Source organism: Charadrius vociferus, unplaced genomic scaffold (genome assembly GCF_000708025.1).
Source record: "Charadrius vociferus isolate BGI_N301 unplaced genomic scaffold, ASM70802v2 scaffold282, whole genome shotgun sequence".
Taxonomy (NCBI): domain Eukaryota; kingdom Metazoa; phylum Chordata; class Aves; order Charadriiformes; family Charadriidae; genus Charadrius; species Charadrius vociferus.
In genome coordinates this window covers 7,346,623-7,362,897 of record NW_009647731.1, presented here as the reverse complement: position 1 = coordinate 7,362,897, position 16,275 = coordinate 7,346,623, and the positions used below count along the sequence as shown (strand labels likewise).

Genomic DNA, 16,275 nt, shown 5'->3' with positions numbered 1-16,275 from the left:
GCAAAAAGCAATATGAAGCTTCTCTTGAATACCTTATTGTACTATGATCTCTTTTCTTTATACTCCATATGTACTAAGAAGCCCTCTACCTACTACTAAAAACAAATCCCAGCATTTTAGTTAATATTAAGTGGGTTTATTCTATAATAGGATATTGTATAAAATGAGGAATTGGTGTCATTATCTCTATTCAACACTTTAAAAACACTTAAAAAAAAAAGAAAAAAAAAACAAACAACAAAAAAACACCACCACTACTGCAAAGTTGGACTACTTGACAGCCTCCTCATTTGTCCAAACTTTTGGTTATTTTGTTTGTACAGGACAAACAAAATCATGTTTTCTGTTGGAATTTAGCACCATATGCGAGCTTTTCTTTTTCTGAACAATCTTAAATTACAGCCTCTTATCACAGAGTTCTACTACGAACTTGTGACGCACTGTTTCTTAGAAACCAAGGTATCAGGCAAACAGTGGAAGTAGATTATTTTTTTTAAATTTAGTTCCATATTCTAATACCTGAACACAGTATGAAGCATACCATACTCTCTTTTTTCACTGATCTCCAACATTTATCCATTTTTGTATAAAATGTCTTCATTCACGCAGACTCCTGGGGCCTGCATCTTAAGCCTCCAACCCACTGAATAGCTGTGATTCATGTGAATAACCACAAAGTGCATGGACTAAAAGATGCTTTTGATTTTTAACTACACAGACTTAGTCACTGTGAAAAGAAGGCTTCTAGAACATAACATTTAACTGAATATAAGATTTCCTGTAAAATTTTAGGCATTGGAAAACCCAAGGCCACAATCTTTAATGCATCTGTGAATTCCATAAATGCAATTCTTTACATGCCGGGCATTAAAATAGCTAAACAGGAAAACCATATTAAAACCCTGTATCCCAAATTGCCATGCCATTCTCTAAGAGTCAAAACTCCCATCAATTGATGTTCATTCCTAATTCTATTTTAGGAAGATGCAGAAGAAAATGCTTTTGCTGCTGTTCATACTGCTAGCCAAGAATACTGTGTACTTTTATGTTTTTTACATTCCTGTTAGTTTTTCCTGCAGTTGACAGTTAAAAGTTCTTTGTCCTCATTCTCAGTCGAGTCCCTTACGACTCGAGGCCCCTGAATATAGGACTTTGGACCAGTGACCTTTTCAACACAGAATTCCCATGTAGAAAATAAAAGACCAAATTTACAGCTGCCTACAACATTAGTAGAATTCACCTACTTGCCTCTTTTCTGATATCGAGTTAAACACTGAATATCACTTTAATAGTTCTATTAAAAAATAAACCAAACTCTACATAGGAATGGAGCTCAGTTTTTACCCTTCTCAGTTTCCTAACAGTGCGGGTGCTGACCTCTATGGACAGCACTGGACAAAAGCACCCAAGCTCCAGGCACTGTGGCACAGGCAGAGTCACGATGCAGTGTATAGGAACGAACATTTTGAAAACATCATTGCAATCAGGGGGTAGTGCGTCTGATCCCTACCAGAATTTTCTAACTCTCATTATCCTGCTTATGCTAAATGCAGCACCAACCCCGTATCCACATGACACCAGAGGAGGAGGCTAGCTTCGGCCAAGTGCTAAAAACACCAGGTGTAAGAAAGCCACAGGGTCCTGTTTTCCAACTACTAGAGACTAATATTCTTGGCTTGTTTGGGTTATCTTGACAATGAATATCTTTTACTATTTCTGTATGATATTTTCCTCTTGGGCCTGTGCTGTGTTCTAGGGACCTGTGTGCACGCACAGCTCCGTCTACTGAAATTGCTGCCGGTATCACCACCAGCTGAAAAGCATGAGACATATCAACAATTACAACACAGCTTAAACTTCATCAAAAACTATGAGAATCCTATTAGGACTAACTGGACTCATGTGGCTGAACACATCACAGCTTTCCCATTTTGAAAATTTAGATAGAAGAGAAGAACCATTTTTAAAGAAACACAGAAATTTGGGTTTGTTTGGTTTTTTTTAAGTCTCAGAAATAACCTATACACTGTTTATTAAAAAACTAAATGTTATACTCCAGCTTGTTTTTAATTTACCTGACTTCAAAAAGCAATTTCATGTGACTGCCAGACTCAATGGGAGGAAAGACTGATGATTGTTTGAGAGCTAAAATTTAGATGTTCTATTTCCAATTTCCACCTTCTTCATATAATCATTTTATACAGACATGCATTTTGTTATATTAATTTGGACTGTGAACATCTGTCTTTTGTTTCTAAATAATACGCAACACGAGCAAAACATTAGGTCATTGCTCACTGAAGATTAATGGCTAAGAAAGGCAGCTTTTGTGTTATTAAAACCAACTATTAGAATCATAGAATTGTTATGGCTGGAAAAGACCTTTAAAATAATCCAGTCCAACCATTATCTAACTCTACCGGGCCCACTTCTAAACCATGTCCTTGAGCACCATATCTAGACAGCTTTTAAATGCATTCGAGGATGGCGACTCAACCGCCCCCCTGGGCAGCCTGTTCCAGTCTTTGATAACCCTTTCAGTGTAGAAGTTGTTTCTAATGTCTAACCTAAACCTCCCCTGGCGCAACTTGAGGCCGTTTCCTCTTGTCCTATTGGTTGTAACTTGTGAGAAGAGACCAATACCAACCTCACTACACCCTCCTTTCAGGTAGTTGTAGAGAGCAATAAGGTCTCCCCTCAGCCTCCCTTTCTCTAGACTAAACAGCGCTAAGTCCCTCAGCCGCTCTTCATAAGACTTGCCCTCTAGACCCTTCACCAGCTTCATTGCTGTTCTCTGGACATGCTCCAGCACCTCCATGTCCTTCTTATACTGTGGTGCCCAAAACTGAACACAGTACTCAAGGTGCAGCCTCACGAGTGCTGAGTACGGGGGTGGACTATCACTTCTCTAGCCCTGCTGGCTACACCATTCCTGATACAGGCCAGGATGCCATTGGCCTTCTTGGCCACATGGGCACACTGCTGACTCATGTTCAGCCAGCTGTCAGTCAACGCCCCCAGGTCCTTTTCCACCGGGTAGCTTTCCTGCGACTCCTCCCCAAGCCAGTAGCGTTGCATGGGGTTGTTGTGACCCAAGTGCAGGACTCAGCACTTGGCCTTGTTGAATCTCCTACTATTGGCCTCAGCCTATCGATTCAGCCTATCAAGGTCCCCTCTGTAGATCCCTCCTACCCTCAAGCAGATCAACACTCCCCATCTAACTTGGTGTTATCTGCAAACTTACTGAAGGTGTTCTCAATCTCCTCATTGAGATCATTAATAAAGATATTAAACAGGAGTGGCCCCAACACTGAGCCCTGGGGAACACCACTTGTGACCGGCCGCAAACTGTATTTAACTCCATTCACTACCACTCTCTGGGCCCAGCCATCCAGCCAGTGTTTGATCCAGCAGAGCATATGCCTGTCAGAGCCTTGGGTAGCCAAATTTTTCATGAGGATGCTGTGGGGAACAGTATTGAAGGCTTTACTGAAGTTGGTAAATAACATCGACAGCCTTTCCCTCGTCCACCAAGCGGGTCACCTTGTCATAGAAGATCAGGTTCATTAAGCAGGACCTGCACTTCATGAACCTGTGTTGACTGGGCCTAATCATCTGGTTGTCCAGTAAATAGCATGTAATGGCACTCAAGATCTTGACTGGATCTGCTCCATAAGCTTCCCTGACACCAAGGTCAGACTGACAGGTCGCAAGTTCCCTGGATCCTCCTTCCGGCCCTTCTTGTAGATGACTGTCATATCTGCTAATCTCCAGTCCATTGGCACCTCTCTGGTTAGCCAGGACTGCTGATAAATTATGAAAAATGGTCTGGTGAGCACATCCGCCAACTCCTTTAGCACTTGGGTGTAACCGACCTGGCCCCATAGACTTGTGTACGTCTAGCTGGTGCAGCAGGTCACTGACCATTTCCTCTTGGATTATGGAGGTCTCATTCTGGTCCCCATCCCTGTCTTCCAGCTCAAGGGGCTGGGTACCCAGCAAACAACTAGTCCTGCTATTAAAGACTGAGGCGAAGAAGCTGTTAAGTACCTCAGCCTTTTCCTCGTCCTTGGTCACTGTGTTTTCCCTTGCATCCAATAAAGGAGGAAGATTCTCCCTAGTCCTCCTTTTGTTGTTAATCTATTTATAGAAGCGTTTTTATTGTATTTTATAGCAATAGCCAGATTGAGTTCTAGTTGGGCTTTGGCCCTTCTAATTTTCTCCCTGCATGGCTTCACTGCATCTTTGTAGTCTTCTTGAGGGGCCTGCCCCCTTTTCCAAAGGCCATAAACTCTCCTTTTGTTCCTGATTTCCAGCCAAAGCTCTCTGTTCAGCCAGGTCAGTCTTCTACCTGACCTGCACGTCTTTCAGGATGTGAGGATGGCCTGTTCCTGCACCTTTAAGACTTCCTTCTTGAAGAGTGGCCAACCTTCCTGGTGTCCCCTGCCCTTCAGGACAGCCTCCCAAGGGACTCTGCCAATCAGTCTCCTACACAGGCCAAAGTCTGCCCTATGGAAGTCCAAGGTGGCAGTTCTGCTAACCCCTCTCCCTACTTCACCAAGAATTGAAAACTGTATTATTTCATGATCACTATGCCCAAGACAGCATACTACGTATTATGGCATATTGCTACAGGCTAATAAAAAAGATGCTTCTGGACACATGTCACCACTTCATGGTCACAGCAGAAGAAAAAGTTAATGCAAATAAAATAAAGAAATGAATACGCTCATTAAACTAGCTCTATTTTTCTTTTTCTTTTTTTTTTTCAACTACAAGCATATAATTTTCTAGGGGATATAAAAAATCATCAATTAATTCTCTTTAACATATAGCTTTATGGAGCTCAGGTATTCTTTGTTTCCTTGGTTGTCACAGCTTAGAATAATTCCTACATATTTTCATCAAAATAATAGTCTGTGCGACTGTTCCCCACGGAGAAATACTATAACAGATGTTGGAAGTGATACCAGTGATGGATATCAGAGGCTGGGAAAGCTTCAAGGACAGGTTACCAAATGAGATTTCAGTACTAAAACATTATGTTTTTAGCTTTGGAAGTTTGACACCTTGGAAGTCTGGGACTTTGACACCTAAATTCCCTAAAGAGAAAACAATTTCATCTGGTCTGACTACTGAAGGTTTAGTCTACACTAACTAAGGAGGTGTAGTTTTTTTTACCAACTGTCAGGATGGAAATGACCCTGGGTAAACTAATCGTAAGTTCTTATGCAAAATGGGGATACAGCTTCCAGCACTTTGATTTTAAACAAAATTAACTGCAGTTCATGCCCTCTCAACGATATTAGTGCTGGCCTTATATATGGATATAGTCTATGCACAGTACACACAGAGTTTGGGCAATGTGCACAGAATGCCCCATTTCAGAGTACAAAATCAGTTTAAGCAATAAGTGCTTTGATGATTTGTTCCTCAAGAACAGTAGCTAGGTGCACGCAGGTAAAAACTATCAGATGCCTCAGTCTTCTGGAAAAAGCTTATTTACTCACTGATTCCAAACCGAGCACGTGGCTCACTTAGGTCAGGTCTACAAGCATGTGCAAAAAACAGGGATAAAACCTTAAAACAAAGGCACAGAAGAAAGATCAGACAACTATAAAAATTAGCACAAGCATTTATGCTAAGAACTGTCATGAACAATCCGGCAAGGGGGTTCTGTTGTGGTTTGGAGGTCTTTTTTTGTTTGGGGATTTGGGTGTGGTTTTTTGGCTCTTCTTGTTCTCTTTGATTTGGCCATATGATGGTTGACAGAGCTGCACATCAGTCATCAAATGCTTTTCCGGATCTCACAGCATGAAGTCAATGCTGTGATCCCCTGACAGCTATTAGTTGATAGTCCATCCAGCATTTACAACTTTTTAGTCCACTGAATGTGTTTTAGGGAGAAAAGCTTTGCTGCATGTCCAGCTGTTTAACAAATCCAGAACCTAATAAACAAGTGAAAAACCAACAAAAGGCAACTTGAACTCTACACAGAGGTGGACTGGTTGCCAGACCTCAAAATAACAGTGTAAACCTCCTTAGAAGCATATCATGTAAATGAGAGAGTGCATTTGCATTAGCTTCTGATTTTGAAAGGCCTTAACGTTAGAGTGCTTCATGCTACAACCCAGAGAAAACATGGGTAAGTGTAGCATAACAAGAAAGGTATGGGGAACCCAAACACTGGATCAGCCCTTCCACAGTACAAGTCAGGATAAAACTGATGAAGTTGCAGAGCCACTCACAGATAGCAACATATCTCCTCCCTGCCCAGCTGTGTCAATTCCACTTTGCAGAGGACATAGAATTAAACTGAAATGGGCGGAAAAAGATAAAGAGCATCTTACTGAAGCAGAGAAGTAATTACTGGACAAAGCTCCCCAGGCTACTTGTACAACACACGCAGTTTTTGCATGCATTTCTAAGGAAACATGGATACAATCATAAATCATGATAGTGAAAGGAGCCAAAGTTGGAGCTAAAAAAAAAATTTAAAAAATAGCATGAATACTCATACCAGCTGAGGTCAATTCATAATCAACTCTGTAAATAAAAAATATTTGCTTGGATCAAGGTATTATGAAACACTGTTCCAACTTTCCATACTGAAGATCTTCAATCAGCCAATGAATATGAAGGCAATGGAGAGATCCCTTGTAAATCACTGTTTAAACACTCAACAAGACAAAAGCTTAGTGGTAACTTAAATATAAATTTGAAGAATTCTTGCAAGGTTTCAGAGACAGGCATCATCCTCCCTCGGGACTGGTGTGTGGAACCAAAATGTGACGAGCCTAAAGCTGCTACACAAATCTATTACAGATGCTGTATTCCTATAAAATGACAGGACATGAGGAATAGAAAGTTTGAAATGCCTGGTCTTTAATGCCTCAGTATAGTGCACTGTTTTCAAATCACAGAGCAGCTGAGGTTCAAAGGGATGCCCTGGAGATCATTGGGACCAACTCCCCTGCTCAGGTAGGGCCACCTCGAGCTGGTTGCGCAGGACAGTATCCAAAAGGCTTTTGAATATGTCCAAGGAGGGAAGCTCCACAACTCCCTCTCAAGGAGGGAGGCTGGGGAATCTGTTCCAGTGCTCAGTCACTTTCACAGTTAAAAAAAAAAAAAAAAAAAGCATACTAAAGCAACCTTTTCAAAAGCAGACTAAATTTTATCTAAAACAAAACTACCATTTTCCTGCTGCTCAGAGTGCTGGCATGAACTACCTCCAACAACTAGAAACGACTAGAATACTTCAGTGTGTTGTTAAAGAGAACAAATCCCTAAATTGTACAGCCATTTTGTGACAGCCCTGAAAAGGAACCAAGGTATGTCTCAGGCACCCGTCAGTGGTGGGACTTTCCTGACAGACAGAATCTTCAATCCCCCCTTTAGCTGAAAATATTTACAAAGGCCAGGATTGCTGCACAATCTGTTTGTAAAGGTCTGAATCACAAAAGAAGAAAGTGATTTCAAGTTACTGAAAAAAAATCCCTTGATGAAGTGTTAAATGAAAGATTGTATTTCTCCTTCCAAAAACTATTTTTCAGGCGAACAGCATCTGCCTAGTTTTGCCTGTTTAAAGTAGCATCATACAGTTTCTAATACTATGATATAGTAGTCTCTGAGTGTTTTGAGACTAAAATTTAAATATAATGTTATTGTGATATGATATTTACTAAATAAAATGCATTCTTAGGGAAATAGTTTTTTCCACTTTCAAGTTTACTGCCACAAATACAGTCATAAAATATTCATATTCAGAATATTTAGGTAGATGCTTCTCTACACCTGCCCTATTGCAATCCCAAACTATAGGTAATTTACAAGCTACACAGTGATAGCGTTGAAGTGAAAAAATTAAGACTGCTGTTTTCTGTTCCCTCATTGCTTGTATAACTTTTTGAAACCTAGAAAAATAAGTCTAAAGGGAAACTACCAGGTTCCTTTCTATCAACTAAGCAGGCAACAGCATATTTTTGTTCAGAAAAGAAACTGAACATTAAATTTTTTTCCTTGTCACGCTATTAACTTTTTCCATTATGAAAAGACAGGTTGCTTTCTGTAATGAGCGAAATTATGTAATTTGCTGTCTTACAATTTAATGTACAAATGCTGTGCACTGTGTATGTATACACACACACACATATTTTTAGAGTATGGCTGAGGAACAGGCAGGATGTTTTCCTGGGCACTTTGGGTTACTTTGCGCTCTCTAGATGGGAGAGGAAACAGCTTCTTCCTCCAATGCAAATGAAAGATAAGCTTTGCAAAAAACTACTGGGAGCAGCCCAATAGGGTTCTCAGGACTGAGGGAAAAGATGACAAGAAGCAGAAAACCTGAAACAAGAGTAGAAATGGGGAGATGGTTCAGAAAGGAAGAGGTCTATCAAAATAAATTGGAGGTAGAATCAAAACAAATAGCAGAGGGAAAAAAAAAAAAAAAAAAAAAAGAGACTTTCCCAAGATCTAGTGTGGATTGTACAGAGTCTGATTCAGCTTGGATACAGCAATAAATTGTTGGATTGGAAAGAATACTGGGAAAGGACACCCACCTTGAAATTATTTGGTAGCAAAAGGTAGATCTGTTTCCATTTTTTCTTTACTATACCTCCCCTAGTTTTCTTTAGTACTCCTCCTCTAGTTTTCTACAGGTAACCTTGTTCAAGTTGATGTTTGTGTTCTAATAAATGAGGCAACAGATTACTTCAAAGTAATTGCTGGGTTTCTTAGATGTGCTGCCTACAAAAAAACCCACTCTAATGCACATGTGCTCCTTGTAAATGAAACTGATTTTTTTTTCCAAATATCTAACACACCAATTGCCCTATAGGAACAGGAATTTGTTCTTGATCATGCCCATGGTAGCTTTTAACAGCATTTCTTTTGGAGAGACAGGGAAGAAAGGAAATCACTATCAGTTCCTTCATGGACTGTCATGACAAAGACGTGTTACGAAGGTTGCTATTGCTGAAGAGTTAAAAATGTTAGAAACAGTGCCAGAGAAAAACGATCTATAAATCTACACAGCAGACATCTTTCAAAGTTAGATAGAACCTAAAAACCAAGGAGACCATTTTCAATTAGCTGCCATGATGAGTTTAACATCTTTCTCACATCTGTCTTTCACAGACACCAGAAGTAATGACTTCTGCCATCCTCAGCCTCTTCTCTCACAACCCCCACCTCTCAGATGTCAGTTACTCAGCAGAATAATCACATTCTTTGAGCAGCAAGATTTGAACATCCTGGATTTTCCTCCTGTTACTGAAGATGTATCCTAGATATCAACAAGTCACTAAAAAGTTTTATTTTTTCTTCTTTTAACCAACAGAAATAAACACAAATATATCTCAGCAACTATTTTATTGCTGGGGTGAACTTCACCTAAGTCAACGTACCTTAAAGCTTGTCTAACTTAGCCTTTCATTGATGCGTATCTTTTTTTAAAATCTCTTGAGGCACTTGCTATAAATATATGTAAGTTGGACAGCTAATGCATAGATGCCCAAATTCATGTGTAGACATATGCACATACACACACATATATAAATATCAGTGAAAAGTAATGAGTTACACAATATGCAAAAGAAGCAGATGCTGCATAAGGCATGCTTTTACAGAGACAGATGCTTTATATGAATGGCAGAAGAGCTCAGATTTATTCTGTCCTTCTCCCTCTACGTATTGGAGGAATAAAAAGGTGCCCAGACCTCTCACCTGGCTGCAGCAGATGCTACATGGTATACATTCACTAGAAGCATGTTCACTTTTGCTAATAGTTTGAAGCTCTGGTAAGAAATTAAATGTTTCCAGTAAACAGTTAACTTCCCATTTTCAAACAGAATTATTACAAATTAAACGTGGGGAGAAGCTGTTGCCTTTAGCATTGAAAATGTCCAACTGTATGATAGCAGAGAAGTAGACAGATCTGTAAGGGAACGAGAAATGCTACAGACTTGCTTAAAAAACCTCACCCATACAGCCCATCTCGTAGGAGGCTTTTCCAGAATGGTCATCAGCGTCTTAAACACCGTGCCTTTTAAGTTGGCTTAGAGAGCGAGCGGTGCAAGTTAAAGCACAATGTTCCTGCTGTGCTGGTATTCACAGTTTTAATCCTACTGCAAAAGCAACAGCAATGGTAGTACAATTATGGGAAAACTGAACGCTGTTTGGGATGTTATCAGTTTATGAAAAAAATGGCAATACAGCAAAGTGCTTACGTTATCTTATTATTAAATGTATTACACATTCACAGTGTGTGTCATAAGTTACTGTAAAGATTTCTCTCTTGGCATCTCATACATTTTAAGAATAATTTTTAAAAATACCATGCATAAAGAAAATGACAAGATGATAAGCAGGTAATTTTTTTTTTTAACATTGACAACTAAGTAGATGATTAATAAGTTTGAAAATAATGCTAAAAAATGCTGCCAAGATTACACAAAATTGTTCAAAGCAATCTCCCATCCAGTTTTCTCCTGTTACTTTATGCTGCACTCTGTAGTACACTTAAAACTCCATTTTTTTTCCCTAGAATTTCTATTAAAACAGTGCATATTTCCCAAACATGCATTACATGACAGAACAAGACCTTGAAGAAAATATAACAGAGAGAAACCACCAAGACAGCAAGTCAGTGTCTGTTCCCATCCAGAGTCAGGGCTCTTTTATTTCCAAAATCCATCAATACTTAATGATGAATTTTCTACTACTGAATTTTTATATTCATGGCTTCAAAATGGTATCTCAAATGGGACTTGAGTAGAATTTTTTTTAAAAATGAAACAAAGTGACTTGGAATATCTGTCCTCCAACTCTTCAACATCTCAGACTACAAGGCTGCCTACGTCTGGATAGCTTTACCTGCTCAGAAGCAAACAAGGCTGAGCCGGGCAGCTCTTGCCTAAGCTTCATCACAATACAGAGTGTGAGTGTGCCTTGTTAAATCACAAGAGGGTTTGACTCCTTAAATATTCCTGGCAGAGACTGACAGCACCGCATTTAGCACTCCAGGGGCTGCTCATGCATTTGCACTCAAGACCAGTCAGATAAATGGGGTAAACAGAACTGGAGCTTGGTCTGCAACCCAAAACCTGTCTCTTGTCAGAGCGCTCTATTCCCTCATGTTCAGAATTCACCTCTGGCTTCCCTCTTATTTTCTTGCGCATTGAACTAACTCTTAAAAAGGATGCTGTAACTTTACATGGTAGCTTTGACGGTACTATTACTTTACACTTTTCTTTGCTATACAGGGACTTTAGCTTACAAATACAAAGGAGTACATACATCTTTACTGCAAGCCACATGCTGGCACTACTGAATCTAAAGATCACACGTACACCAAGAATACAAACTAACTCTCATTGCCTGTAAAGAAGAGAGACTTGAAGTGACAGAATTTAAAGGAATAATTGGTATCAGGCTTTTTTTTTTTTAAGAAAAAGTACAATCATTAATTATAAAAAATATGATCATTGTCAAACTATTGCCCATCAGCAACCGACATACCACACTTCTGACACAAAAATAAACTAGTGTGAGGGTCAATCACAGACCTGGATTAGATGGAAAATTTTTTTAACACCGCAATAACAACAATGCTACAGATTCCAAAATAAATAACATGTAATACTTAGGAACATCTTTATTAAGCACTCATAGTATGGCAAATATCCATAGTCATTTTGCTATACGCAGATAATTTTCTTACATAACTGGAATGCTTTTTTTTTTTTTTTTTTCATTTTTAACTTACATAATTGGAATATCTTTACTCAATACCTCCCTGCATTCTAGATCTCAGACTCCAAGAATCTTTTGAAAATTAGGACTGGAAAAGAACATGTGGAATCAGCTAGTCCACTGCACTTTTCCAAAGCTAGAGAAATTTGAAGATTTTAACAAATACAGTGTAGGTGGCAATGCAGATTTCATTATGTCTTTCATAATGGCAATCTATTTCACAGTTTAACCAGTACAAAGTTTTCCTTTTAGTCCACTGTAATCTTTCTTGTTGCAACCTAATGCCATTACTTCTTCCTCAACCAAAGTGGTGGAAGGCACTTTATCATCATTCTCTCTTTTCAGCTTCCTTTCGCATATTTGAAGCCTGTTATTATGCCTCCCGTCTTTTCTTTATCCTTCTTTTTAGGTTTGTCACTTCTACTATGCCAGCATCATATCAGGATGCAAAGTGAGTCCTTAGATTTGTTTTAAAGCTATTGAAATGACAGCAATTATAGCGAGTGAAAATCCAGAAAAGTCAATTTTTTTTATCCATTCTTTAATCACAACTATTCAAAACCTTCTGTAACATGAATTATATCTTTTTCCTAAAACAACTGTTATTCATCTCATAGTAATTTGATAGCATAACACTATGCAATAGCACTATGAATGTATCAGTTATCTGATGACAGTTGTAAAAGCATCATTATTCCCAGAGTAGAATAAGGAAAATAGTTAACTGTACAAATTTTTCCATCCCTGGATAAAGGTCATAAGATAATTGATCACTCAGAAGTGGACAGTCAGCTTGCTTCAAAGCTTTTTGAATGACCTCCTAGAAGTATAAAAATGGATTCAGGAAAGAATTGCTTTAGTTTAAGGAAAAAAAAAAAAAAAAAAATTCCAAGGACTGAAAGACTTGTTATGCATCTCCTTCTCCTTCCTTTCAAGATCATCAGGGATCTAAGGAACAGCAAAGGCTAATCCAGCCTATAAAAGAAAAGGCAGTCTTTCTTGGAAATCTTTTTAATCTATACCACCAATAGTCAAACTAAGTTGGGAGGTCAGGTTTTACCTATAAGTGCACATAACAAAACAGCAGAATACATGTGCTGAATACATAAGTACTTTTGTCAGGACACTGAGAAAAAAAATATTTAAAGTAGTATGTCATGAGTAAGTTAAGAGAACAATTCTTATTTTTTCTCCTGGTGTACACCACTTTGCCTCTCAACTGTAGAGATCGAGTACAACCTCTTCTCCCAGCTTCAACTGCTCTTCAATTCATAACCAAGTTACACCCTTGTAACTATAACAACTTGTTATATGAGGAATATTATAGCATTACAGATGTACTTTAAGAGTTATAGCCATTATCTTGTCATTCCTTTAAAAAGTTTTCAATCTGGATGCTCAAAGAAATAACTCTGGGGCTCTAAGAATGCACCGCATGCTCAGGCAGTCTCAGCCCTCGACCAGAAGGGTGAGTCTTAGTAGAAAAGAAGTGTTGGTAGAGTCAAGCCAGAAACTCAGCTGGCAGCCGCAGAGAAAAGTGACACAAGAAAGGACTATAAGGATGACTGGGTTTTTTTCAGTTCTTCATGATTTTCTTTCTTTGATTGGCTATTCCATACCATTTCCTGTCTCATTTTCTAATTATTTCAGTCACACTTAAGTCCAGCTTCTGACCGTATTGACCCTTCTTCCACTCAGATATTCTGCCTATGCTTGTACTCTAATTACGGTTTTAATTTGCAGCTATTTTCAAATTTTTTTCTGTGTTACCAAAAGCACTACCAGATTGAAGGAGAAAAAAAAAATAGAACCCTCTCTTTCTTTACCTTTGCACACTGCCTGATCTTAACTATGGTTCCAAAATCCTCTTAAATCCATGTAAAATTGATTTGACTTTTATGGATCACTGGTATTTTGTCCTGCAGGAATCTCTGGCCCACAATTTGGGCACCTCTATCACAGGAACAAAAATCATGATACTGAGAAAATCTAACAGTTCACAATGACTACATTCATCAAAATGTCTTAAAGACTTAAACAGATTTATGGGCTCTATACTACGAAATACAATATACCAATGCAGATAAGGCCTCAAAATAATTATAATCTTTATTTTTGAAAGCATTATTTAGTCTAAATAGCTCCCGTTAAAATCATGTCTAGCAATAAAAATACGTACTCTTACAGACTAGGGTTGAAAAAACAAGTTGTAAAATTTATAATTTTACCGGTCTTATAAATTGATTTTAGCCATTATTGCACTACACGTAATTCACTAAAGGTGATGGAATGCTTATTTGGTTGATAGCTAACGTATCCCTGAAGAATAAAAGCTATATTAATACATCATTTTGCCATAAAGGTGCTATAGACAGCAAAAGAACATTTTGTCAACTTCAGGAAATAAGAGACCTATTAAGAATTATTTAAAGCATCATAAAGCACCAGCAAAATGCAATTGTCAATAGGGGCAGCCATTAATCTTTCCATCCCCTTGAACACACTTTCTACATATTGTGCTTGAGTTTACCAGATGTGCAGTTTTATGCATTGACTACTGCATGTTAAAGTGCTGAAGAACAAGTAAATGCTTTGAATGAATAAATATTCCTTGAGAAGCAAAGGTCCAGTTAAATAAACATCAATAAGAGAGAAGAAAATATAATGGGCAAAACTTTCTAACACCCTCCAAGATTCAACCTCAACTATCTTAATGACTTTACATATTGAATATAACCCCCCCTCCCCCATTTCTTATAAGGGAAGGAGTTACTGTAAACTTTAAAAACACCCGTGCAAGTAAAAAAACAACCCTACGGCAATATACAAAAGCCATTTGGATTACTGGACTTCATTCTCTTTCACTTCAGGGAGAATCCTCCAATGCAGCAATTACAAAACTAAACAGATTGAATAGGTTAGGGTACCTTACAATCCTCAAGTGTACCAGGCCTTTCTGTTTAAACTACACGTGAATAAGACTCGGTGGTCTGTTAAACGCATAATTTTTCCAATAAGATCACACATTTATACAAATCAGTGCTATTAGACATTAGGGTAGGTACCAAACTTCATTTGTAAGTACCTTCTCACTGCTTTTAAGAGGATTGTTTACAGGGAATGAAGTGATGCCTCTGAAATACCAAGATTTAAGGCATTGCTCCCAGAAGACAGCTCCTTTCTCCTCCTTTCCCTAACTGGGAGGGCATCTTGAAATTACCATCTTGTTCTTAGAGCATCCAGACCTAACAACTGCAAAATTATGATTCTGAATGCAAAGTTTCTCTTAAAAATATTAACCTGATTTTGAATCATTAATTTAGCTGATCGACTCATCAGTATTATCGAGTAAACATTTGACCTTTACAGAAAAGTTTTTTTTTCATGTTACATTTAAAAAGTTAAATTCACATTATATAAAATGTCACTTCTTTTTTTTTTTTTTGTCTTCCCAGCAGAACGACTTACCTGTACACTGTCCTCCATTTGTGGGATCCCCATAATATCCTGGCATACACGTTTCACACTGTTTTCCTGTTGTTAAGTTTTTACATTGATCACAGACATTACTGTTGATGCAGGTGCTGTGGCCATTACACTGGCAAGCTAGAATATAACATTTAAAAAGCCATTACTAAATTGCTCTTGGGAACAAAATCATTCTTATGTGATTACAAAATAGCAGTCAAATGTATTTCTGAGGAGTTTAATCCTGACAGCACATATATTTATACTTTGACACAGAACGTCTTTAAAGTAGCATTGTAACAAGACATGAATTCACACAAAGGACCACAGAAGTCGCCTATGTAGTGACATGTGAACTTAACGTGTGTGGAAAAAGTCTTTTTTTGCCATTGTGAGCAACTGTATCCAGTCCTCATACCTTTAAAATGCTGCCCAGTCACTTAAGAATCCTGTCAAGAGGCAGTAAGTCACCAACTGAGACCAAATGAAACCCCCCTTACCTACGTGCAGTCCGCTGTGAAGCACTTGGAAGGCTACTGCGATGGAGAACATGAACAACTCACACTCAAACATACCTACTACAGGGAGGGAACTTACAAAAGAATTGACCAAAGACTGCCTTATTTTTAACAGCTCTGATCCTCCCATTAGCCTTGGCACATTAGCAGGTTTTAAGGACATCAGTATCCCATCAAACATCTCCAGTCCCTCCTCACTATGGTCGACTTTGGTGAAAGCAGAAAAACTAGATATAGTTTATTGACATAAATTGTTTATGTTTGACCCTTAAAGCATAAAATTGCTTTTTGTCAAACAACAGTACAAACCACCAATCTTGTACCACAACGCCACGCCAGCGCTCCGTGTTTTGAAGAAACTCAGAAAGCGCTGATCACTATTGCAGCAAAATTACAATGTAAGTTGTGGCAGAGTCATCGAGCCTCCTGCCAGGACTCGGCTGAACCACCAGGAGGTTTTGAAGGATGACCTTGCTATAGAGTGGGACCTCAGAGCTCATAGTGCTCCGCAGATTAGCAATCTGTCAATTACAGCACC

At 38.6% G+C, this 16,275-nt stretch overlaps 1 protein-coding gene across 1 annotated transcript in view; it reads right to left on the bottom strand.

The window, feature by feature from the left end:
• Positions 1-16,275, bottom strand: part of ATRNL1 (attractin-like 1) — a 580,396-nt gene that overhangs the window by 366,793 nt on the left and 197,328 nt on the right. Inside the window, exon 21 of the mRNA XM_009881641.1 lies at positions 15,220-15,357. Within this exon, the coding sequence (XP_009879943.1) occupies positions 15,220-15,357 (138 nt within the window). The remainder of the gene's footprint in view (positions 1-15,219; positions 15,358-16,275) is intronic.